Source organism: Podarcis liolepis (assembly GCF_965112155.1).
Source record: "Podarcis liolepis genome assembly, chromosome: 14".
Lineage (NCBI taxonomy): Eukaryota > Metazoa > Chordata > Lepidosauria > Squamata > Lacertidae > Podarcis > Podarcis liolepis.
Window position 1 is genome coordinate 40,694,305 of NC_139569.1, and position 27,352 is coordinate 40,721,656.

The 27,352-nt window shown below is 42.5% G+C and overlaps 2 protein-coding genes across 4 annotated transcripts in view; both read left to right on the top strand.

Annotated features, from left to right (window-relative positions):
- Positions 1–27,352, top strand: part of LOC310693470 (NAD(P) transhydrogenase, mitochondrial-like) — a 963,907-nt gene that overhangs the window by 376,609 nt on the left and 559,946 nt on the right. The window lies entirely within an intron of this gene.
- SHC4 (SHC adaptor protein 4) overlaps positions 1–27,352 on the top strand; it is a 63,177-nt gene that overhangs the window by 8,990 nt on the left and 26,835 nt on the right. For all 3 annotated transcript variants that reach the window (XM_083475776.1, XM_083475778.1, XM_083475777.1), the window contains one exon: positions 17,944–18,014. In XM_083475776.1, the coding sequence (XP_083331902.1) occupies positions 17,944–18,014 (71 nt within the window). The remainder of the gene's footprint in view (positions 1–17,943; positions 18,015–27,352) is intronic.

Genomic DNA, 27,352 nt, shown 5'->3' on the forward strand with positions numbered 1-27,352 from the left:
GCACATATTTCAGAAAGGTGTTTGCAGAGCCAAGCAGTCCTCCTAGCGAGTCAAAATGCACATCACTGGGATTTTTCTTTGAAGGATACACAGTGCCCAGATTAGCTAATCCTGACCTAGCAATAGGTTCTTCCCTTGATGGGGGATAGTTAGATCCTGAGCAAAGCCTGCCCATCTGATTTAAAGAAGAAAAAAATCAGAGTTGAAAATAGATTCCATGCAACATGCTGGCCCCAATCCAGAGATCTTCATGGGTTGCCATCCGCTGCATGCCTTCCATGATGGGGGGAGAGCTCCCTTGCCAAACAGCTGGCCCAAACTGTCAGCTTTGATAGCACTGAGCACCTGTTACAGCGGGAAGGGGGTGCTAGGCATGAATTCCCTGCCCCTAAACAGGTGTTCGCTGCTGATCAGAGCTGACAGTGTTATCTGTCTGTTTGACAAGTGTGGATAGGCTACACAAAAGCATATTGGGTGCATCATCATTGTGTGCATGTGAGGACCAATTCAGGTGGGCAACCTGCTGAAGCTCCATTTCTGAATGAATATTTCCGCTCCTGGATTGACCTCCTAGCTTGATCAAGGTGCCCAACTTCCCTTGTGGTTGCAGAAGTAAATGGGAAAGGTGATACCAAGAGGTTTGGAGAGAATATTTCCTGGTTTATAGTTTGGCTGTAACTTAAGGCAATAGCATCATAGTGAATTCCGTTAGCCTATTCTGCTTTTGAGGCAGATTTTCTGCATTTATGTGTTTGTGTGTGTGTTATGGAGGAAGAGAGAGGAAACGTACAAAACTCAATATATTTTTCCTTTAAAGTGAGTGCTCCCCAAGAAGAAGATCGAGAGTCTGTTGATGGGATAGAAAGTGACGCCTTAATATGTTCGTTCTCAGGCTCTTATATCAGAGGTTAATTTTGAGGCAGCACTCTGCTCTGGGAGCATAAAAATGCTTAGAATTTAATGCTGCAGAAAACCAACTTAAATAGAACTGATTAGAAAGTTGTGGTAGCATCTGGGGATAATTAAACTAATGAAGGTGAAAAAAGCAGGAGTATCAGGAAACGCAAAGTGGCAGGTGCTTGGTGATCAAATGCGTCAAGGAATAGTTAGGGATTTCACAGATAGAAATCAATGTTTCCCTGGGAGAGGCATGAATTATGTGAGAAAAAAGTAATATATTTATTGTTACTTTCATAATTATTAGATGTCATTCTAGTATTTTCCTTCTTTTTTGGTATTTCTCCCCCCTCCCCAATGCTCTTTTGTATTTTGGGGTAATAAAACTATACATAAAAGAACTTCGAACACATTCTTCCCATATATCATTGCAGTAATCTTTAAAACAACTCTGCATAGTGCTGAGGAACTGCTGTATGTGGGAGGGATGGAGCACATGCTTTGCATAGACAAATGTCTGCTTGGACCTGACCACGCACCTCCTTGTCCACTTCCTCAGCCAAAACTCATGCAACAAAAGTGGGCAAGCCAGTCTCCCAGAAAACCTTGCCAGATTCAACTGCAGCAATAGCGGAGCCCGAGTCTCTCACAATGCCTCACAAACACCTCACCGCGGGCTTCAGAGAGCACGTAACAAGACACCAGGCCATCTCAAAAAGCGCCCGCTGGATAATATGCAGAGGATGCAATGGAGACTGAGAAGGAATTATCATAGATAGGAACACAGAAAGCTGCCTTATACTAAATAGGACCATTTGGTGGTGGAATTCCCCATCAAATAATTGCACCTGGTAGGCCAGCTGCTCGTATTTGCATACCCTGTTTTCTTCTCTCTCAGTTCCTGGCAGAGCAAAGCCTTTGCTGCACCAGTGGTTTCTTGAGAACCACATTTTCCACTCCCCACCTCTGCCTTGCTTGCCCACCTCCTGCCTACACTCGCTTTCAACTCTTTCCCAATATGGATTCTGGCAGAATAGTCAAGCTGGGTTTTTTGAAAAATGCATCAAATTGCAGCTGATTAACAATAAGAAGCTGCCTTCTACTCAAGTCAGGCTGTTGGGCCATCTAGCTCAGTACGGCCTACACTGACTGGCAGCAGTTCTCCAGTGTTTTAGTCAGGGGATCTCTCCCAGGTCTAGGATTGAACCTGGGATCTCCTGTGCACAAAGAAGGAACTCTACTGCGGAACTATGGCCCTTCCCCAGATTAAATTATGAGCATTTGAATTTAAAAGTTCCGCAGGCAACAGCGGCAGCCCTGCATTTAGGCAGAGTGAGGTGTCAGCCTCAGATGGTATGAGGGGTGGGAAAGAGCTGCCACCCATCTTATCCTCCACAATAATAATAATAGTTACAGGTAGGTAGCTGGGTTGGTCTGCTGTAGTCGAAACAAAATAAAAAAAATCCTTCCAGTAGCACCTTAGAGACCAACTAAGTTTGTTACTGGTATGAGCTTTCATGTGCATCTGAAGTGTGTATCTGAAGAAGTGTGCATGCACACGAAAGCTCATACCAAGAACAGAAGGACTTCCGGTGCTGCGCGATCGCGTTACAAGCGGGGGTTTTGCCGAGAGGGAAAACCCCGGGCTATTTTGGAGGATTGGGGGTGCCCCAGGGCGCGGAGGCCCCCCGAAAAACGTCTCTGAAGGGAGTTCAGAGAACCTGGTTCCCGTAGCGACGGAAAAGCGAGCGGCTTTGGCCGTCAGGTAGCCCCAATTTGGAGCGAAGAGTACGGCGTTGCTGCTCAGCGGTCGTGGGAAGCCATTGCCGACCTCCATTTAGCGAAGCCCCGAGCTTGGTGCGAAAGCGCTGCATTCTCGCACAAAGAAACTCCGACCCAAGAACCTTTAAAAATTTGCGAAAATATCAACAAGGAAGTCGGGAGGAGAAATATGAAATAAGCGGAGTTCAGCCTGAAACGAAATCTGTTCAACACAGCGCGACGCTAGTGCTGCGAAAAGTGAAAGTGAGTTGCCTTGGCGGATACTTTGTTTCTCTCCCTTTCTACCCCCTTTACCAAGCGAATTCTACTTAGAGACTAAATATCAAAAGGCCCGGGGGAGAAAGGAGGAGACCAGAGATATATAGTGGCTGTTGAGAGTCCTTGAGGAAACGGAGGAGGAAAAAGAAGAAAAGAGAAGAAAAGAGCCCCTCTCCGGCGTTTTGAACTTGTAAGATAAAGGGAAGGCGAACCGGAAGAGAAGGCTCTATTGCTGCTTACAGATTGCGGAGTATGGTGGACTGAGGAAAGGGACGTTTACATTCACTCCCACTGCAGGAGAGACACATATATATACTTTGGTCTTTCTACAACTATATTTTCCCCCTTCTCTTCCCCTTTCTCCCCTTTTTCCCCTTCCTCTTTGACTCTCCAAAACTGGTGGGAAGATGGGAGTGACAGATCGCTCGGAACGTTCTTGAAAACAGGGAATAGCGACATCTTGAAAACTGTGATACTTTGAAGAGACTTGGCGACCTCTAGTGGACAGACTAAAATCAACGGACTTACTGACTCTCTCCCAAGTTTCCCCACTTGACTTCTTACTTTGCTTTTTACCCCACCCTCTTCACAGATACTAGACTGTCTGCTTACTGGATGGTGGAACCGCTCTGGGCAGAAAAGGGTAACGTTCGAGAGTGTTAATAACTGATAAATATTTGAGCGGGAAAAAATATATTTATACGAAGCTGTAAGTGAAAGAGGAAGTTGGGGAGGGGGGAGATAAAGTATAGTAAGGGGAGACGAAAAATAAGAGTGTAAGATGTCGCATACGGCAAAGAAAGGTATGAATGGGGGGACCCCCGGAGAAAGGAGGGGATCTAAACAAGAACCTGATCCCAGGACAGACATTATGAAAATGCTAGTGGAAATAAAACAGAGTCAAAATAATTTAGAGCAGAAGTTAGAACAAGTAGATAACAAAATTGGAAACATGGATAAAAAAATTGATGAAACAGTAAATGAAATCAAAGGCCAGATTAAAGAAATATTTAAAAGAACGCAAAATGTAGAGGAAGGGATGAAAAAGACAAAAATGGAGTTAAAGGATATTAAACGGGATAAAGAAAGAATTAGAGCTGAAATGTCGGAGTTGAATAGAGCACAAGAGGAGATAAAAGATGTTATTGCGATGAATGAACTCCGACAGAGAGAGGCGAATCTTAGGCTGAGAGCCATCCCGGAGATACAAGGTGAGAATATAAAAGAAATATTGATAAGAGAACTGGCAGTTTGGATGGATGTGTCAGTAGAAGAAATGACTGGAAATGTATACAACGCATTTAGAATGCGTGTTAAAACATCAAAACCCAAAAAATTTACGGGTGACTGTCTGATAACATTTAGAGATAAAGAATTTCGAAATAAGGTGTTGCAAAAGAACAGAGAAAAAAGACTAAATATAGGGGGAAATTATATAATTATTTTCAAAGATGTCCCAATTAGACTACTCAAACGAAGAGACTTTTATAAGCCACTAGCACAGACCTTGAAAAGGAATAGAATTGAATTCAGATGGGAGTTTCCTGAGGGAATATCATTTGAATATAAAGGGAAAAGACATAGATTATTGAACTCAGAAGAGACCGGGAAATTCCTGAGGAAGTATAAGGAATTAAGAACGGAGGAGGGTGGAGCAAGAGAAGTAGAGGAAGGATCACCCAGAAATAAGAGGACAGAGGACGAACAAGAAACGAACGGTAGCGGATCAGAGGAGGAGGAGGAGGAGGAAGGGGAGGAAGAAAACACAGAAAACCAATAAAAAAGGAGAGAGGGAGGAAGGAGGGGAAAGAAAGGAAAAAGAGAAAAGTTTAGTGAATGTCAGGCAACATGGGGTTAAAATTTTTGAGCTGGAATGTTAACGGAATAAATGAAAAAAAAAAGAGGAACAAAATCGAACAATTTTTGAAAAAGAAAAATCTGGACATCATCTGCCTCCAAGAGACGCATGTGGCTAATAAGCATAAAAAATTGCTAATTAATAAAAGACTGGGAAAAGAGTTTGAGTCTTCCGATAAAGAAAAGAAAAGAGGGGTGGTGCTGTATATTAAAAATAAGATCGAAGCCAAACAAATATTTAGAGATGAGGAGGGGAGGATGGTTGCTGTTCGGATCAATTGGCAAGGAGAGAGTTTAATTGTGATTGGGATTTACGCACCAAATAATAATAAGACTGAATTTTATAAACACCTCGAAATGAAAATTACAGAATATATGGATCAGAGAATCATTCTTATGGGAGATATGAATGGTGTAATCTCCATAGAAATGGATAGATTGAGGGAAGGAGTAAGTAAAGAAGGGAAGCTGCCAAAATCATTCTTCTCAATGGTTAAAAACTGTAATCTGATGGATATTTGGCGTCTCAGGCACCCATTGGATAAGCAATATACATTCCACTCCGAGCCACACAATTCGATGTCACGGATTGATCAGGTTTGGATATCAAATGAACTATGTCCCAGGGTAAAAAAAATTGATATAAAACCGAGAGTGATCTCTGACCACAGTCCGATAGAATGGGAATTGGAGAGTTACGACAGAAGAACTTTTAGATGGAGGTTAAAAGATTATCTTTTCAATGATCAAAGAATTGTAGATAACGCACATAAAAAGCTAACAGAATACTTTATGGATAATCGAGACAAAGGTACAAATATTAATACAGTCTGGGATGCTAGCAAGGCTGTGATAAGAGGATATTTTATCCAACAGAATGCGATTAAAAATAGGAACAGAGAGAAAGGAAAAGAGGAAATCTTAAGGCAGATTATGGACAGTGAACAAAAATTAATTAGGAAACCCAACTCTCAGAAAATAAAAGAAAATATAAAAATTCTCCAAGCCCAATTTGCAGCGATATTAAACAGAGAGATAGAGTGGAACATCAAAAAGTTAAGACAAAAGAGTTTTGAATTTTCAAACAAATCTGGAAAGTGGTTGGCGTGGCAAATTAAGAAGAGAAAAGAACAAAGTACAATAAACAGAATTGTAGTAGAGGGAGAAGAGGTTACTGACCCAAAAGGAATTAGGAAAGAGTTTCTAAACTATTATAGAAGCCTTTATAAAAAGACAGATAGAAACAACTCAAGGAAGATAGAAAGATTTTTGAAAGAGAAAATGGTGCAGAAAATCCCAACCGACGAAAAGCAACGTTTAAACAAGCCAATAGAAATAGAAGAGATAGAGGAGGCAATTAAAGATTTAAAAAGAGGGAAGGCTCCGGGACCCGACGGATTCACAGCAAGTTACTACAAAGAGATGAAATCAGTGCTTCTGAATCCTTTGAAGGAGATTATGAATAATGTTTTAAGAAAAGGAGAAATCCCGGAGACCTGGAAGGAGGCGTTTATCACCCTCATTCCGAAACAAGATGCGGACCCAACCCAGGTTAAAAATTATAGACCAATTTCGTTGCTAAATACCGATTATAAAATATTCGCAGGTATTCTAGCGAAAAGACTGAAGCTTATACTGGTGAAAACTATCCATAAGGACCAGGCCGGGTTTCTCCCAGGCAGGAATATGAGGGACAATATAAGAAATATAATTAATATGCTTGAATTCCTATCGGTGAGAATTGACAAACAGGCGATAATGATGTTTGTAGATGCCGAAAAAGCGTTTGATAATGTGGCATGGGACTTTATGATGAAGAACTTAGAACACCTGGAAGTAGGTAGGAACTTCTATAATGGGGTGAACGCAATATACAGAGAGCAAAGGGCTAAACTGATTATAAATAATATTGTAACAGAGGAAATAAAGATACAGAAGGGCACAAGACAGGGATGTCCACTCTCCCCGTTGCTGTTCATAACGGTATTGGAAGTTCTTCTAAATTCAATTAGACAGAATGAGAAAATTAAAGGAGTGACAATCGGACAACACGCCTATAAGACCAAAGCATTCGCGGATGATCTTGTCATAATGACGGAAGACCCAATAACTACAATAGAGGAAATTCTAAAGGAAATAGATCAATTTGGAGAAATAGCAGGCTTTAAATTAAATAAAAGGAAAACAAAGATGATGACTAAGAATATAGATCAAAGAGCAATAGAAATAATCCAAGAACAGTCACAGATACAGGTGGTTAAGAAAATAAAATATCTGGGGATTTGGCTCACGCCAAAAAATATAGATCTGTATAAAAACAATTATGAGCCGGTATGGAGAGAAATAAAAAAAGATTTGGAAATATGGGGAAGACTGAAATTGTCCTTCTGGGGAAGGATCAATACCATCAAGATGAACGTATTACCGAGGGTACTATTTCTATTTCAGAGCATTCCCATAATTAAGGGGAGTAGAGTGTTTAAAGAATGGCAGAGAGTATTATCAAGATTTATTTGGCAGGGTAAAAAACCCCGTATAAAATACAAACTGTTAACAGATAAGAAAGAAAGGGGTGGCTTTGCCTTACCGGACCTGGGACTATACTATGAGGCAGTATGCCTCTGTTGGATAAAAGACTGGGTTAAGTTAAAGAATAAGGAGTTGCTTGATCTAGAAGGCTTTAATAACAGGTTCGGTTGGCATGCCTACTTGTGGTGTGGCAAGAAGAAAATACATAAGGGGTTTGAAGATCATATTTTTAGAGGCCCACTTATTGAAATATGGGAGAAGTATAAGAACATATTGGAACCTAAGATCCCACACTGGCTTTCACCCCTCGAATTGATGAGCGTCAAGAAAATTAACATGAGTGGGGACTGGGCAACATATGAGCAACTGTTAATGAAAGAGAATGGGAAATGGAAATTAAAGCCCTACGAACAGATTAAGGGGTATGTGTATGACTGGTTGCACCATCGCCAAGTCAGCGAAATGTTTAGAAAAGAGGCCAAAGATAGAGGATATGCAGATAAAGAATCAAAATTTCAGAGGGAAATCATAAATGGCGAGGAGAAAATAATATCTAGAATGTATAAAATGTTGTTGGATTGGAATTTGGCAGATGAAGAGGTAAAGACAGTAATGATTCGATGGGCTAACGATGTGGGCCATGCTATACAATTCGAAGATTGGGAGAATTTATGGAAGGAGGGTCTGAATTTTACGGCGTGTATAACTGTGAAGGAGAACGTCATGAAGATGTTCCATAGATGGTATATAACACCTGCGAAATTGTCAAAAATGTACAAAGTAGACAATAAATGCTGGAAGTGCGAGGAGAAGGAGGGTGCCTTCTACCACATGTGGTGGGAGTGCAGGAGAGTGAGAGAATTCTGGGAAGAAGTTTATACTGAATTAAAAAAGATTTTGAAGTATACATTCACTAAAAAATCCGAAATTTTTCTGTTAGGAATATTAGGGAATGAAATTAAAAAGAAAGACCACAAATTTATGTACTACGCAACAGCAGCCGCAAGGATAGTTCTTGCTCAAAGGTGGAAAAAAAAGGAAATGCCAACAATAGAGGAGTGGAGATTGAAGCTACTAGATTACTCAGACTTGGACAGGTTAACGGGAAAGATTAGACACCTAAGAGACCAAAAGTTCGTCAAGGACTGGGGGAAATACGTAGATTATCTGGAACACCTTAGTCAAGGGCAAATAACGTTAAGGGGATTTAGAGAAGCACTGTAAAGGAGAAAGAGGTATTGTCTAAGGAAAATAGAGGTAAAAGAGTAGCCAATGACAACACATAATAGGAAATGTGTACTTTTGATTTTTATTGTGGAAGATTTACGGGCGGGTTGAAGGAAGTCCACAAAGAGATGACTATGTTAGTTTGATAGATGTAAAAACTTTAATGTATATATGGAGTATCTATTCTGTGTTAACATTTTTTAATTTTTGTTTTGAAATTCTATTCTGTATTCTTTATTTCTTTCTTTCTTTTCTTTTGTTTCTATTTCTGGAAAATCAATAAACATTTACCTGAAAAAAAAAAAAAAAGAAAGCTCATACCAAGAACAATCTTAGTTGGTCTCTAAGGTGCTACTGGAAGGAATAATAATAATAATTTTATTATTTATAACCTGCCCATCTGGCTGGGTTTCCCCAGCCGCTTTGGGCGGCTCACAACAGAATATTAAAAACACGATAAAACATCCAACATTAAAAACTTCCCTAAACAACTTAGCCTGGGTAAATGCATAGAATCATAAAGACAGAAGGGACCCTGAGGATTATCTAGTCCAGCCCCCTGCAATGCAGGAATATGCCGCTGTCCCATATGGGGATCAAACCTGCGACCTTGGTGTTATCAACTCCATGCTTTAACCAACTGAGCTATCAGCCCGAGGGCCACATCCCTGTATGGACAACCTTCTGGGGTCCATATGCTCGTGATGGGCAGGGCCAGAGGCAAAGTGAAGGGAACAATGAGTTTGAATTTCACCTTTGGGTAGAGTAGGTTTGTTTCTACAGACACTTGTGTATCCTCTCCGTCCTCCATCCAGGTCAACAAGAAGCATGATCAGAGTGCAAGCACACTTTCTAGCTAGGCATAAACACCTAAAAGGGGTTCAAAGCAGCATTGAAGAGGGAGGTGTCGATTTCTCTGGGTTTAGGTTCTGCCTAAGATCAGAACTGCTCAGTTGGGAAGGCTACACACACAGCCTGGAGGTCAGGGCTCTTGTAATCTTAACAATTGAGCAGAAGAAGGAATTTTGGCACCTGCGTCCCTGTAGAGGTGAGAAGAGTCTCTAAAGACTTTTTAATATTGTTTTGCAGATGGATGAGTGTATGTGCAAAACAAGGCACTTTCCAAAATTAGAGTATGTAGGCTTATGCCGAATATATTTTTGTCTCTAATCTGCCATTAGATTCAATATGGGGAGGGGAATCACACCCAAAATGCCTGGGAGACTTGGGGTGCTTTTCGGGTGACCTATCTCTTGAGCATCCTGTTTTGTTTGCAAGGGAGATTAGCTGATGTTGGCTATTTAATAAGCATCCATTCTGATGGTTTGTGGGGACATTAGATGTCATTGGGTCAAAGCAAGTGTTATAACACACTGTCCAATGCTTTTTCCTGTCACTTTCCTTATCACAAAAAGTCTGATATGGGGGTGGGGAGAATGATGGCCAAGGTTTGCCAATCAACAACAGTGGTACCTCGGATTACAGATGCTTCAGGTTACAGACTCCGCTAACCCAGAAATAGTACCTTGGGTTAAGAACTTTGCTTCAGGATGAGAACAGAAATTGTGTGGCGGCAGCATGGCGGCAACGGGAGGCCCCATTAGCTAAAGTGGTACCTCAGGTTAAGAACAGTTTCAGGTTAAGAACGGAGCTCCAGAACGAATCAAGTTCTTAACCCGAGGTACCACTGTATAATTCCACAACCTGAATTTGCTGGAATGTGATTCAAAATAACGACAGTCCAGAAGAATTTACAGCTCTTCCCCTCCAATCTGACACTGACAGTTCTGGTGATACTTGCCCAATTGTGTATTTTCATTAAGCTCAGTCAGTTCCATAGGAACAGAGGTGAGGAGTCTCAATCAGTCAGGGGTCAGCAAACTTTTTCAGACCTTGTGGGGGGCCGGACTATAGTTTGGGGAAAAAGAACAAATTCCTATGCCCCACAAATAACCCAGAGATGCATTTTAAATAAAAGGACACATTCTACTCATGTAAAAACACACTGATTCCCAGACCGTCCACTGGCCGGATTGAGAAGACAATTGGGCCGGATCCGGACCCCGGACCTTAGCTTGCCTACCCATGCTTAGTAGTGCAGTTCCTGGGATCTCTCATGGTTCAGTTTTCAAAGGCAGGTTTCACTCATCACTGCTTGAACCTTAAGCTGCTGTGAAATGATGTAACACATAATAATTCCTAGGATTTGGAAGAAAGGCCTGATGGCATAATTAGTAGAAGACCAGTATAAATTCCAGTTTTCTTGAAAAATGCAAATTAAAAATCACATGTAGTGCCACCGGTGTGAGTCCTGCCCCTCCAATCCACTGGCCTATCTTTCAGTGTCCTGGTTTCTATCCCTGGTAAGTTGCTTTCCTGATAGTAACTTGCTTTGGCCTTTTACCTTCTTAAAATTCTGCTGGTGTGATTTGCCAGTATCTTGGAACATTTGCCAGGGCAGCCAGAAGGCTACTGATTTGCTCATCTGGGAGGCTGTGAGTCCGCTTCTATCGCCATGTCTTGTGTGAACCATGGTGTTTTCATTCCTAAGGGTCTGGTGATCTCCCCTGGAACTCTAGAAATTAAATCTCATTGCGGGGTGGCTTGTGGTCTTGTGTCTCTTAACATGCATACATGAATGAACGTTTAAGCCTGCGCATGTTTAAAGAACTTACTTTCCCCCCAAAGAATCCTAGGAACTGCTGTTTACCCTACACAGAGTTATGATTCCCAGCACTTTTAACAAATTAAAGTTTCCAGGATTCTTGGAGGGGGGGCCACACATTATGTGCTTTAATGTGTGTTTAGTGTACCCTAGCATGTCACATTTCACTGGAGTGGCTCATTTTGAACTGTTGGCAGCAGATTGCAGGACAAAATCATGTTCCCCACCCCCAAACAATATGTTTAACCTAAGAAACAAGGGCTCTCCTGGCTTCTTTAAACTGGGGAGGGCAGAGTAAGTCTTACGTGGTGTTCAGCAGAAGAAGAACCTTCCGCAATGTATCATATGGGGCAGTGCAGAGTTGGGTGGTACATAAGAAGTTGTCTTATTCAAGGTCAGTTTGTGTTATGTCTACTCTGACGGACAGCAGCTCTCCAGAAACAAAGGCAAAGGTATCTCCCATCACCTGTCCTCTGAGCCTTTGAGCAGATGGTTCCAAGAGTTGAACATGGGACTGAGAATGAAAGGAACAGGGTTAACAATTGCGTCTAGACTGCAAAATGTTGGAGGGTATGCTCTTCTTGGAGACAAATGCCCTAATGCAGGGATGGGGAAGATGCAACCCTCCAGATGTGCTCTTCAGTCCCAGCCAAAATAGCCAACAGCCAGGGATGATGGGAGCTGCTGTGCCACCATCTCCCCATCCTTGCTTTGTCACATACCATCACTTTTAAGGGGTGGAAGAAAATAAACTGACCCCCCTCCTCCACCACATACACACACAGCAAGGTCCATCCTCATGCACCCAGGTTCATGCTGCTTCCATTTAATCTGAACAATTTGTGTGTGGACATCAGTAATGCAAATGTGCCATTGCTTCCAAGACATTGCCCCCCTCGCTTTCATTGGTGTCTTACCTTGGCTCAAGACAGAATGCATAAGGGTCCCCTCAGGGCGCTGTCTGGACCAGACATAATCCTGCATAGCTTCAGTGTGGTTGCTATATTTTTGCCTTTCTATCCACCCAAGACTCCCATGAGGAGGAAATGAACTCCAAGTGACTCAGTGTTTCTCAAACTCATCTATGATTCAGGAGCTGGGGGAATATATTTTTAGCTTCTCCCTCTCTTTTAGATCCACTGCACCGGGTGCAAACATTTAATTATAATATCCAAATGTGTGTGTGTGTGTCAGTATACTTGAGAACACAGGTGTCTGCCTGAAGACCCTTGCAGCTCCAAGCCTTACCAAAAGAGATGGACAAAGAGAGAGTGGGCTGCAGCTGTTCCATCTGCTTCCTTTGTAATTACTCCTGATGAGTTGTGGTTTGGCATCCCGTGGGTGACTGACCTGGCAAAGAAGCCTGCCAGATGCGCTTGCTCTTTGGCATTCGTTACTGAGTCCCTTATTGAATGGCAAAGCGGCCTGTTCACTGAGGAAATAGATCAGTTAAGCATCGTAGGAGGACATCGAATTTCGCATCATGCCTGGCTCCAGGAAGTAGCATGATACAGTAGACGCCAGGGCTTTGAAGCTACCAGGGATCTACTGAGGAGGTCAGCTGGATCTAGACCAGCCTTTCTCAACCTGTGGGTCCCCAAATGTTGTTGAACTACAACTCCCATCACCCCTAGCTTGCAAGGCCAGAGCTCAGGGATTATGGGAGTTGTAGTCCAACAACACCTGGGGACCCACAGGTTGAGAGCCGCTGATCTAGACAGAAACAAAGGTATTTGGCAGGGGTCAGCAATTTGCTGGCTGTTCCAGGGTCTCCAATGATGTCTCCAAAACGTAGATATTTTCTCAAAAAATCACAGTGCACAAGAATACTGTTTGCTGTTCCCACTCAGTTTCTGTTTGCACTGGCTCATTTTACCAGCACTTTAGAAAAGCTTGCTGGATCAGGCCAAAGGCCCATCTATTGCAGCAGCCTGTTCACACATAACAGCTTTTTTAAACCGAAAGAAAAAACCCTCAATTCTTTCTCAAACCTAAAGACTTACAAGTGGTACCTCGGTTTAAGAACAGCCCTGTTTACGAACTATTCGGTATAAGAACCCCGCAAAACCAGAAGTAGTGTTCCATTTAGTGAACTTTACCTTGGTCTAGGAATGGAAGCCAAATGGTGGAAGGGCACCGGTGGCGGGAGGCCTCATTAGAGAAAGTGCGCCTCAGTTTAAGAACGGTTTCAGTTTAAGAACAGACTTCTGGAACGGATTAAGTTCGTAAACTGAGGTACACCCTTTCTTATCTGCAGTTTTCCAAACTTAAATACAACATGATGGCAAACAGAGCATTTTTAAACCTCTCCTACATTGAACATGCTCACATTTCACTGGATGTCAGGACTGGGTACCCACTTTCCCCATCTGTTCTGAACAGAGGAGGTAGAAAGAGCTTCTCTCTGTGAGTGAGTGTTGTGGTGGCAGATGTAGGTGACTTTCCCCCCATGGATGTAGCTGCTGAAATGCCTACACCATTTTGTGCTTCTATCTCTTTTTTCAGCTCTTAGAGCAAAACCACACTATAGATGTAAGGCATATTCAATGCATGTTTTAAAGCACATGACCTCTCCCAAAGAAACCTGGGAGATATAGTTTCACCCTCACAGAGCTACAATTCCTAGCACCCTTAACAAACTACAGTTCCCAGGATTCTTCAGGGGAAGCCGTGTGCTCTAAATGTGCACTGAATGTGCTTTAAATGTGTGGCGTGGTCCCACTCATATTTTGGAGAAAGATGTTGGCATATGGCTTGGCTTGCTTGCACTAGTCATTTGTCCGGGGGGGGGGGTCGGCCCTCTGTGCACTCTGTTTGCATGCCATGTCTTCTCTTTGCTTTTTAATATGCCCCGCTAATAGTTTCTTGCTCAGAAACTCTCAAGATCCCGAAGCCAGCCCTGCGATCTGTGGTGAATACAGCAGAATCTCAGCACTACGGACCTCAGAGATACAGCCCTAGGATGAGTCATAACTCAGTGGCAGAGTACATGTTCTGCATGCAGAAAATCACAGGCTGAATCCAAGCATAGCTGTCAACTTTTCCCTTTTCTTGCGAGGAATCCTATTCGGAATAAGGGAATTTCCCTTAAAAAAAGAGGGAAACGTTGACAGCTATGAATCCAAGTTATCTGTAGCTAAAAGCAGCTGGTGAAAGAGTCAAAGTCAACATTACTGGGCTAGTCAGACCAGTGATTTTATACATTATAAAGCAGCTTCACAAATAAAAAGGTTTGCTGAGTTACTCCACCATAGCACAAATGGGATGCCGTTAACATATGTTTTGTGGTATATGATGAACTTCTCAATATAAGTTGCTGCTCCTACTGAAAGATAAGTTTAGAACAACAGAATTTCTTGTTGAGGTACTTAGTAGCGTGTACTAAGATTAATAGAAATTCTATGGATTACCGGTACATAGTGATCCTGGTTTTCTTCTATGGTGTCGTGATTTGATATTTTTAATTGGTTCTGTAACAACTGTAAAATGTAATGACCGTGCAAGGTTTGTTTCCTTGACATACAACTAAATTTGTATAATGGCAAGTGGCCATATCAGATTAAGTGGGTGATTATGATGATGACACATAGAACCATGGAATCATGGAATTGTAGAGTTGGAAAGGGACCACAGGGGTCATCTAGTCCAACCCCCTGCAATGCAGGAATATTTTTGTCCGATATTGGGCTCGAACCCACAACCCTGAGAGCCTCATGCTCCACCAACTGAACTATCCATGCAAATTACTAACTTAGAATTTGATGCCTGTCACCAGACTAAGCTAACGTGTCACCCCTAGTTTAGAGAAAACAATAATGGCTAACCCCCCTTCTTTTCTAACTTAAAACCAGAATTTCTCTGTTTTTCATCAACTTCAGTGTGTGCCCCCAAAATATCTGTTAACTAATGTTATGTTCTGGTCCAGTGCTTTTTTTCTGGAGGGATGTAGGGGTACACATACCCCTAAACATTTTGTGAATCTCTGTACTTTTGTCCATTTACTGTATTTATTTTTCCCAATTTGAACTATAAAATGGTGGTTTTCTTGAATCAAAATGAGAGTACAGTACCCCTAAACATTTTTTTTAGGAAAAAAGCACTGGGTCCACACCTCCCTCCTTTTGAAGTGGAAGAATGGAGGCAAGGGAAAACATCAGATAAAATTCATTCTTTCCCCATTGTTATTGATTTATTTAAAACATTTTCACCCTGCTCTTCAGCCCAAAAGCTGTATTTTATAGCTTTCATCCTATGCTGAACACATACCTCTTTGCCCTGGCCTTTGACACCTGAGAGAATTTTAAGGCCCACCTATTCTTCTGATTGTATTTGTTTTAACTGATTTCAATACAGTCATACCTCGGGTTGAAGTAGCTTCGGGATAAGTATTTTCAGGTTGCATGCTGCGGCAACCCGGAAGTAACGGAGCGTGTTACTTCTGGGTTTCGCCGCTCGCGCATGCGCGGGCGGTCAAAATGACGTCATGTGCAGAAGCGGCCAATTGCGACCCGTGCACGCGCAGATGCACGGACACGGGTTACATTCGCTTCTGGATGCGAACAGGGTTCTGGAACAGATCCCCTTCTCATCCAGAGGTACCACTGTACAGTGCTACCTTGAGTTACAAATGCTTCGGGTTACAAACACTTTGGGTACAAACTCAACTAACCCGGAAGTAGTACCTCGGGTTGATAACTTTGCCTCAGGATGAGAATGGAAATTGTGCAGCGGCGGCAGCGGGAGGCCCCATTAGTGAAAGCGTGCCTCAGGTTAAGAACGGTTTCATGTTAAGAACGGACCTCCAGAATTAATTAAGTTTGTAACCCGAGGTACCACTGTATTTTATTTTTGTACTTTGTCAGCCACCTTGGGACCTTATGATGAATAAATAATGCCACTCCTAAAGCGGCTTATAGTAATCAGGCGTAAAATCTAAAAAGACACGACACACAAGGAAAAGGGGATTGGAAGGGAAGAGAAAACAAGAAAACTCAAGCACCAGTTCTCAAATTTACAAAGGTCCTATAAGAACTGCCGAGGAGGAGATAAAAAGAGCTGGCATCTCAGCAGAGCAAATGGAGTGGCCCTGCTTCCCAACTTTCCCTGAGCTGCAACAGTCTGGTGATGACTGATAGAAAAGCAAAGGTCAGATAGTGTCTCTGGGATTTTCCCCAGGACCCTCAGACTTCCTCGGGGCCATTGGTGTTCGCCCCACCTTGATGCCTTCCAAAACCAGCCCTACCCATTTTTCTCAATTCCCTTCCTATTGAAAACTACAGCCATTAATAGTCCCAGGAGCTGGAGTCACCCATTGACGTGTTTTTTTTAAAAGCCCAGATCCTAAGAGATGCTCCTGTATTTAATGTATTATCCCTGTTCAAGCTTTTAAGTGAAAGTGGCTTTTGTGAAATGCTGATCAGATTAACTCTGCTCAGGATAATTTATGGCAAAACCCCTGCTATTGATTTCTCTCTCTCACCCTCCCCACCCCAACCTTGCAGTTTTTTTGCTCAGCGTAGCTTCCCACACAGATGTGTGCAGCGTGATCTTACTCACAGTCATATGATCTCAAACTGTGACTCACCTACTCCTCCGAATCTTTGGCTTTATCAAGCATGGCGAAGCACAGCCCTGCCAGTTTGCAAGACTTCTGCTCTTAACAGAAAACAGAGCACGCATATAAATACACCGTTGCCTCCCTTTCATAGCATAGATCGTACAAGTTGTTCAATGGATATATGATCTCAAGGGGAATTTTTCAAATGTGTGATTCGAAAAGCCTCTTCATAAATACCCTTCCCCCCCCCCTTAAAATCTACATCTTAGACTTGGGAGCTAATTGCAATATTACATGAAATGCATTGCAACTTCTTTGTTTTTACATTATATATGATGCCATATTAGGGATGGGAACATTGATTCTGTTTGCATCTAAAGGCGACTCCATCCATATGGAAACTGACACACAGCCATCCTTCAGAATTCACGCCAATACAGATTTTGCACTACAGTTCTCCCAACTGACTTTTTTCCCTTTTCTTTTCAGAAATGCATATATTAGGGGAAAGTATGCATAAGAATGAATAAATTAGAAAATAATAACATACAAAAATGCATTAGATTAGGGAAAATTGCTTCCAGAAATGTATGCATTAGTCAACGTTACGAATGGTGAGGTCTAATTCTGGTTCTCCCACTTTCTCATTTTTGTATGCAGTTTTGACTAATGTACACATTTTTGCAAGCAATTTCCCTTAATATAATGCATTTTTGTATGTTATTTTCACCAATAAATTCATTTTTACGCACACTTTCCCCTAATACATGCACTTCTGACGGTCAGGAAAAATGAGAAAACATTTGTATTTACCCGGGCGTTTGATGGCTGGAATACACTGTTCTTGGAAACCCTGAAATCACTGGATAAGGTTATGTTTTTAACTGTAACTGTTTTAGAATGTTTTAATTGCTTTTAGAATGCTTTTTTTATTGTCTTGTTTGGAATGTGTTTGCTACTCTAGGCTCCTTCAGGTGGAAGGCCTGGGTATAAATTCCATAAATAATAAGAAATGGGGAGATTTTGGAATGGGTTTATGTATTTCTGCGCTATCATTTTAAATTAAGGAGTATATCTTTTGAACGTTTTCTGATTGGAACTTCTTTCTCTTTATTTTTCTAGATAATTTTTAAACAGCTGTGATTTCTCTCTCTCTCAATATTTACTCTAGTATATGGGCTGTATTGAAGTGTTGCAGTCAATGAGATCTCTGGATTTTGGCACTCGGACACAAGTTACCAGGTAAGTGGTTGAAGTTTGAAAATAGCAGCTTACTAAATAGTGAATCCTTTATTTTTCAGGAAGACGTGGTTGCTTTTCAATGACTTTTTAACGTAGTCCTTTTTGTTCTGTTTGAGGCTACAATAGCAGCTCATAGGGCCGGCCCTCTCATGAGGCGAGGTGAGGCAGTCACCTCAGGTAGCAGATCTGTCATCTGAGAAGCACACCGCACACCACCCAATTTTCTCTAGCCTCCTATTCCCCTGCTGGCTTCCTGGGCTGTCCTGGCAGCTCACAAAGTGTAGACATCAATAAATAAAAAATGCAGCCACACGTAAATATTATCACGTGGGAACTTGCACATTCTTATTTCTACTGTAATTTTCAAGAGGGTAAGAAAAGCAATAATCCTTTTTGGAAAAGTGGGAGAACTGGCTTTTAAAAAATCATTACTACAGTCTAAATGAAAGAGAAAGGGGGCCTTTTTGTTGGTGGCTCCTGACTCCGAAATCTCTCTCTAGGGAGGCCAGCCTGGCACCCAGGTTAAGATTTTTCTGTTTTCAAGATCTAATTTTAAGTCCCTGTGGTACAGTTGATAGTTGTAATATATGAACATATCTGATAGCTGTTTTTGTTCTGCACTGTATGCACTATTTTATTGTGCCTGTTTTGTATTTAGGTCTTTATGTTGGTCATCTCAAGATTATTGTGGTTTTATCAGAGCATGCTTTTATTTTATTTTTATTTGCATTACACCTAGAGAAGATATTTTATGAGGTGTCTCATAAGTATATATAAAACACCCTGCTTTTCCCTCAAGCCCTCTGTGGCACCATTGTGAGTCTCCCTCTTGGGACTAATAACAACTTGGCTGGGGGTGGGCAACTTTCATGCGGTCTGCGGGGGAGAAGAGTTTAATCAGCTATTTACATTTTAAAATAAAATAAACTGCACCCTTAATTGCTTCCATGCACTTAACGTCACAACTAGCTTGGCCTTAAAGGGAGGGAGAGAATCAGTGGTAACCACAATTAATAGCTGGCTGGTATGCCGATCCAAGGGATGCGGGTGGCGCTGTGGGTTAAACCACAGAGCCTAGGACTTGCCAATCAGAAGGTCGGTGGTTTGAATCCCCGCAACAGGGTGAGCTCCTGTTGCTCGGTCGCTGCTTCTGCCAACCTAGCAGTTCGAAAGCACGTCAAAGTGGAAGTAGATAAATAGGTACCGCTCAGGCGGGAAGGTAAACGGGGTTTCCGTGCGCTGCTCTGGTTCGCCAGAAGCGGCTTAGTCTTGCTGGCCACACGACCCGGAAGCTGTATGCCGGCTCCCTTGGCCAATAAAGCGAGATGAGCGCCGCAACCCCAGAGTCGGCCATGACTGGACCTAATGGTCAGGGGTCCCTTTACCTTTACCTTTACGCCGATCCAAAGCTTGGGTAACCTTAAAAATCTCATTTTAAAACTTCTGTTGTACAGAATTCTGATATGCTTAGCCATATTCTGTCCAGGCTACATATGGCTCTGCTTCATGCCATGCCATGGAAGATTGTACCCAAAAAAAATTTCTCTCAGACAATTCAACATTAACTTTATGCCATATGTACATCCAATGGATTCCAAACTGTGCTGTAATCCTTGTGACATTGGCCTTATCAGCTCCCCAGAGGTTGTGAATGATGATTTCTGAACACATAAACCTATCCTTATAATAACGCAAAGACCTCTTTTTCTAGTGAGGCACAATTTGGGAACATACATTCTATTGCATATCATAGAAGAACATTCAGAACTGATCAGAAAGAATGAGAGTTTTCAACTCTAGATCAGAGATTCTAATCTATCCCACTATATGGGTAGTATAAACTCACAAATATTGTCTCCTTCAACCAACTCATCTAATGCTTCCCCATACTTAAAACTGCATAGCCATGTATTAGATTAATGTTAATAACATTCCACATTTTATTTAGCTGAAGGGGCTTGTTTCTGGAGCTAATTTCAGGCTGCTAATAGTTAGCAAGTATCAGGAAATAAAGCAGCACCTCTATTTGTCGTCTTGATCTAGGTTTTATGCATTTCCAGTATATAGCATGGTAACCGGTTGTACCACATGGCGTTATGTGGCAGACAGAATGTGTAAAAGAATTCAGGCATGCCCAGAAATTGGATGGAACAGAAACTGCACCAAATGTTTGTGCTCTACTGCATATGTGATGCACAAAAAAGTTCTTTTCCACAAAAAATGCAAGCAACTGATGGGGCAGGGTGGGAGGAAAGCAAGTGGATCAGAAGAAAATGACTTGTTGTTAACATTAGGCAACTATCCCAAGAATAGGAATTGAGAGAATCTGTCCGTTGCAGTTTCTCAGTTTTTCATTTTTCCAATCTTAAATTCAGTTCTCATTTCCACATTATTTTGCTTTCTTTTCTTTTCTTTTAGAATTCTGCATGAAAATTCACCAGCATTTTAGTGCAAATTTCTCCTGATAGACTTACGTTTGTATGCAATTTTGCCTAATATGCACATTTATACAAAGCATATAGTGCACTAATATAGTACACTTTTGTGTGTTATTTGCAGCAGTATATGCATTTTAATTCACACGTTACCCGAGTTACACGCATCTTTGTACACCTCACATGACTGGAGAACTGCATTGCTAAATTCAAAGGAGTGCAGATTTCGAAGGGTGGATGTGTTTTGGTCCCCGTATTGTTTGGAATGTGTGGATGAAGTCTGTTCACTTAAATGGGAAGTGAATGGAATTTCTCCTTGTCCTTAACCAAGAGGGTTCAGGCTTCTAGACATGTAGCTGATGAAGCTGAGTGTCCACATTGTGATGTTCATATGAACCCCACTGAACAGATACTGAATGCCCCTTTTGATGTAGATGAGGGTGTACATCTTCTTCCAAGACTTCTAGTCGCCGTAGATGCCCGGTTGCATGCAACTAGAACTGGCTTCAGAGGCTGACATTTACAATGGGCACCAAGCCATTTGAATCACTGTCCTGTTTTCTTCTGTTTTTGCATGCATGGTCTGGGGGGAAAAAATCAGTCTAGAAAATACGTTTGGCTGCCCTTTTGTCTCTCAAGTTGCCACGCAGAACATATTATTGTGTCATGGGCCCTGTTTATATCACTACTATTTATGAAAGTGATATTGTAAGGGAAATGATGTTCATTGGTTGGTGTTGAATCCATTTCGTTTTATAGGCTAGCACAGGGGTCTGCAACCCGCGGCTCCGGAGCCGCATGTGGCTCTTTTACACCTTTGCTGTGGCTCTGGGACGGATACTAGCGAGGGGAGGAGGCGCATTGTGCGCCCCGAGACTCCCCACTGTGGTGGGTGCTGTACTGGCTGTGACATCGCATGGGGGCGGTGCGTGCGTTAGTCATGCACCTTCCCGACGTCACCTTCCCACCCGCTGTCAGATCACGGCTCCGGAGATATATTTGTTTTAAATGTCACAATGGTTTTGCGGCTCCCAGGTTTTTTTCCCTTCAGAAACGGGTCCAAGTGGCTCTTTTTGTCTTAAAGGTTGCAGACCCCTGGGCTAGCAAGTCTCAGGCTTCAGCTTAGAAAGCCGTGAAGAGCCTGTAGCTAGATATTACTGTATTTCACTAATATATTGCCCACCAACGAATGAATATCATAAAATGTCTCCATTCAGCAGGAAACAATAAAGACAGCCCATGGTTCCCTGAAGGCTATTTAAGCATGAACTACACTGTTCTGTATGTCATCTTGAGACGTCTATAACTTCCTCTGCAAACAGATTTTCTGCTGTACAGTGCTTACAAGGAAGCACAGATGTGGTATTCCTATGTTAAATCTAACAGTGGAATTAATTGCTCCTGTGTTTCACTTCCACATGTTGGAAGGGAATCTTATATGCCTTTCCTCTGAGAACAGGCATGCTTTCCTAGACTCTGGTCAGATAGGAGTGTGTCTTTCAAGATTCTAGGTGTTTTTTTTGCTCCCCCCCCCCCCAACCTTGGTGAAATTGATAGTGGCGCGAAGGATTCTGAGGCAACAGCTTAATATTTTGACTTTTGTGCCACACAATACAATTGTAGGAAATTGTAAGAGCAGGGACATCATTCAGAGGATGGCAGAGGGCAAGCAGGTTTCTCTCTCTCCCATTTTTCAGACCACATGTCATTAACCTATATATCTGATCACTGTGAAGAATATAAAAAAAACCACAAAAGCTCTGAAAACAGTTGCTTTAGAAAGTTCATCTTCAATACATCCGGGAGCAGACCTTTGGACCTTTCTGTGAATTTCTTCCCACCCTCATGCTGAAACCGAAAACATTGTGTCTGGGTGAAAACATACACACAAAATAATGAGGGAGCAGGATCAGAGAGGCAAGACTTCTTTAAAACAAATTGCAGACTGATAGGGAACTTAAGATTAGAAAAATAAGAAACTGAAACTGACATTCACCCAGACCTAACTTAAATCATGCAACGGTGACAAAGGATGCTATTTCACACTGAGGCCATAGCACAGCAGTGGAAGGCCCCCCGTGCTTCGTAGGGCACTAAACCCTGCTGGCTCAGCTGCCTTAAGCACACAGTTTGCTTGTGTCCAAACTTAGGTGCAGGGGCCAGCAGCCTGGCAGGAAAGGGAAGGGTCAACACTTAGTAGCCAAGCATCTTCTTTGTATACAGGATAGTCCCAGGCTCAATACCCAGAATCTCCAGGTTTGGCTGGGAAAGATTCTCTCTTTGACATCCTGGAGGGCTGCGGCCAAGTCAGTGTAGATCCGGTTGGGTGATGCTTGGTAGAGTTCATGAGAGTTGTAGTTCAGCAATATCTGGAGGCCCAGAGGTTCCCAACACCCGGTGTAAACAATACTTAAGCTAGAGGAACCAATGTTTTGATTCCGTACAGGGCAGCTTAATATGTTCTTGCGAGAGTTGCATCTGTTAGAAGGCCTGTGTCCAGGGTTATCCCTTACCACCTGGTAGGAGATATTACGTATATTTTGGTGTCTGGGATGCTGGATTAAGGAGGACGAGGTGGGGCAACACCTGTTTGCACATTCCACTGCGCTTGTGGATACATATCCAATATTCACGGGGGTTCCTAGTCATGCCAGTGGTATATCTTGCTTCCAACCAAGGAATCTCCTTTGTCAGATAGGAGCGGGTGCCCAAGGAGACATAGTGAAGGATGGTATCCCCAGCAAGAGACAAACAATGGAAAGAAGAATCCAGTGGGTAGGGTGGGCTAGATTTCTTTTGCATTTCCAACATCAATAAAGAAGATGCAGAAATGGGTGGAAGACTGTGCCTAGTTATTAAAAGAGGCTTCTGCACTAAAGCTGAAGCAATGCCTTTGAAAATGAATTGTTACAAGCTTAAGTCATTAAAGCACCCATTCAGCCTTAATGGATTGCTCATACTTGGGAGTTGGAAGCTTTTTGCTGTTGCAATTAACTTATGCATATCGTTAAGTTTGCAACAACAATAAAAAAGGATTGCATACCCAACACTTAAATAAACATTTCACATTTGCTTTCTACCATACAGTAGTAAGAAGCAAGCTCTATCTCATTCTGGAAAGCAAAAAGAAGTGAAGGTAAACATTCAGTTGCCGCTTACACATTGGAACACTCCTAAATAATTTTTAAACTTCTGTGTGTTGTAGTATATATTCTTACACACCACCCCAATCTCCATGAGCTGTGTGAGGTTCCAGGGGTTCCAGGTGCTTACCCAGGGTTGTGCTTCTGTTGGGAAGATAAGGCACAGCAGTGGCTAGTGTCTTTAAGAACTATGGTTTATTAACATATTTACACGTAAAGGTAAAGGGACCCCTGACCATTAGGTCCAGTCGTAACCAACTCTGGGGTTGTGGCGCTCATCTCGCTTTATTGGCTGAGGGAGCTGGCGTACAGCTTTCGGGTCATGTGGCCAGCATGACTAAGCCGCTTCTGGCGAACCAGAGCAGCGCATGGAAACGCCGTTTACCTTCCTGCCGGAGTGGTACCTATTTATCTACTTGCACTTTGACGTGCTTTTGAACTGCTAGGCTGGCAGGAACAGGGACCGAGCAACGGGAGCTCAACCCGTTGTGGGGATTTAAACCGCCGACCTTCTGATCGGCAAGCCCTAGGCTCTGTGGTTTAACCCACAGCGCCACCCGCGTCCCCCGTGTTACACCTAGACGCTTGCAATTGGGGGGTATGGAGTATCCTGGAACAGGGCAAGGCTGGGTGCCTGGAATCCTGAGCAGAAGCACTGTAACGTACTACAGTATTGCAAGTCTCACTTGTATACAACTGCATGTAAGAAGGGCTGTCTACACACAATGGTGGAGTCAAGAGAGTCAGTGTGTGCATAAACTCTACATAGATGTTAACCTGATCATCTTTTGCTTGAGGAGAGGGCCTGCCACTTCAGTGCCAATTCTCTTTCTTTCCGTTACATGTATATTTCATGCATATAGCTTGAACAGCTGCATAGGACTTAATGCACAGACTATCATTGCAACCTGTGGCACTTCTACATTTTAATACCTGCTGTGAATACCCTAGGCCAGGCATAGGCAGACTTGGCCCTCCAGATGTTTTGAGACCACAATTCCCATCATCCCTGACCACTGGTCCTGTTAGCTAGGGATGATAGGAGTTGTAGTCCCAAAACATCTGGAGGGCCGAGTTTGCCTATGCCTGCCCTAGGCCTAGTATAATATACACCAGTATTTTTTACAAGTGTCACAGAACCGGATACAATTCAGTATGTGTTCATTGCAGTGCAATTCTATAAATGTCTTCCCGGAAGTGAGCACCATTGATTTCAATGGGGTTTACTCCTGGGTCAGTGTGTTTGGATTACAGCAGTAGAAATGCTTGGACATAGGGCACTACTATAATCCTTTCCGGCTAGTCTCAGGGACATGAGAATACAGTGGTACCTTGGGTTACATACGCTTCAGGTTACAGACTCCGCTAACCCAGAAATAGTACCTCAGGTTAAGAACTTTGCTTCAGGATGAGAACAGAAATCGTGCTCCGGTGGCGTGGCGGCAGCAGGACGCCCCATTAGCTAAAGTGGTGCTTCAGGTTAAGAACAGTTTCAGGTTAAGAACGGACCTCCAGAACGAATTAAGTACTTAACCCAAGGTACCATTGTATCCAATCTATTCCTATTTGGGACAAATCTTTGGGAGCATAACACTTGTAAGCAACAACTCTTGGTTCTATGTTTCGTACTGTGTTGTTTTTGTAATAGAATTTGGAAACCAAAATAAGATTTAAAAGTTAGCGTGCACTTGATCTGGCTGTCATCCTTTTCTTAGTACACAGTTCATGATTTTACTAAATCGTTTGGTTTGGTTTCTCTCATGTTCTGTCTTGCTGATAGTAGTTTTGGGACCTTTACGGGATAACAAAGTTGGGATCTGTACCTTGTTGAATAGCTACATTGGATAGCTACCTTGAAAGCAGCTAGGCAAAACTGCTAGGGTTAGAAGGCATCTGAAATTGTGGGGCTAACTGGATAAGGCTGATTTTATCTTGATGATTAGCCTTTCTACTTTGTCAATACATACAATCCCTTTCTGTTCTGTGAGTGAAGGAAGGGCCTCAGATGCTTAAAATCGAATCTTCAACAGCATTCTTGTTCACTTACATCAGCCCACCTCCTTGCTCCCAGCCTCATTTGGAGAAACAATAAACAAAGTGGGCCAGTGTTCGTTGCAAGATTGCCTCTCCTCCTCAACAAAATTCTTTTTTCTAGACGGTCTAGAAGACCGCAGGCTCCAGGGCTGGCAAGTTCCTTGACACCCAAAAGAACTTCAGATGCCTTTAGCATGAAATGGCTGTTTTCATGCAGTTTCAGGGCAATAAAAGTAACAAATTCCTCATATGCTGGATAAAATCAAATTGGTTTTACGATTTCCACCTCTGTGTATAATTGTCAGGCTCAGTCCAACGCTATATAGACAATTTAAACAGCTGGGGGAGGGCAGAACAGAACTGTGTCAAGGCTTCAAGGCTAATCCATAAATGACTCAGAGAGGATCCCCCCCACCTGACCTAGAGACAACAGTGTGTGTGTGTGTGTGTGTGTGTGTGTGTGTGTGTGTACACATTCAAGGTTTCCCAAAGTAACCAACACATCAGCTTCTATGTATGTATGCATGTGTCTGTCTGTCTGTCTGTCTGTCTGTCTGTCTACAGTATTGCAATTACAAAAAGAAAACAATACAAAACAGTTAGAGTTGCCCTTGGTAATTGCAATATTATTGTTCTTGCCTGAAAGTGATACCAGTTGACAGAAAATAGAGCAGTGGTAATAAAAACAAGCTGTGCTTCCTTAGCTGATCAATGGGATAAATTGCTATATCTTAATATTGCTATATTCTTTTTTAAAAGGTGCTTTTCATGAAGGGCTTATCCACATGTAGTTTTTGCCCCACTCTTTCCAGGCACAGGTCTGGAATGCTTCAAAAGCTGTGTCTGAGCACTCTTCTTTATTTTTTGGTCCTGGAGCTTTCCCTGCGAAAACCAGCACTCTTTACAGCTGAAGGGCAACAGACGACAAGCCCTAAGTCCATATGTGTCAGTAAAGGAATTCCATTTCTTTAGACAATCAGGAGTTTCACATCACCTGAGATCTTTGCACAAAGCTCTGCTCCACATTCTGCCATTTTCTGAGATTAGGCCGGTAGGATGTGGACAGAGCCTTCTTGGTGGTGGTGGAACTTATGCGTTGGAACTGCATTCCCTAAGAGGTGGGTTTAGCTATTTGTTAGATTTCTCACTAAAAAGTCCCAGGGTGAGTTGCAACAATATTAAAATAGATGGTGAAAACTAAGCTCTCCTATCAGGCTTTCTATGAAGACAAAGCTACTGTTTTTATCCCTTGATTGCTGCTGCTTATTCATGTTTATAGTCATATCTTTGCCATTTTGATCACGTTGCTTGTGGGGACAGCTTCAGGGTTTGAGGTGGCCCCTGTGCAAAGTGGCCTCTGGTGGGAACCATCTATATCAGTGGCCCTTTTATAGCTTACTTTGTGGCAGTGCTGGATGACTGGGGCCAGGAGCTACTATTTTCATTTTCCACACTGCCCTCATGTAGGGTTGCCATCCATCTGGAATTTTCCAGACATATATAGAATACTGCAGCCACCGCAAGCAGTGTCCGGCTGGAAATTGACAAAATGTCTGGGCAAATTTGGACATAGGCAGCCGATGTTGGGCAGTGTCGTTTTTGCCAATTTTCCTCAGAAATAGCTCAAAAACGTCCAATTTCTTTGCGATTTTGCAACATCTTTGGATTTTCAATTTTTTGAAATATGGCAACCCTACCCTAATGTATGGCGCTGTGGGTTAAAACA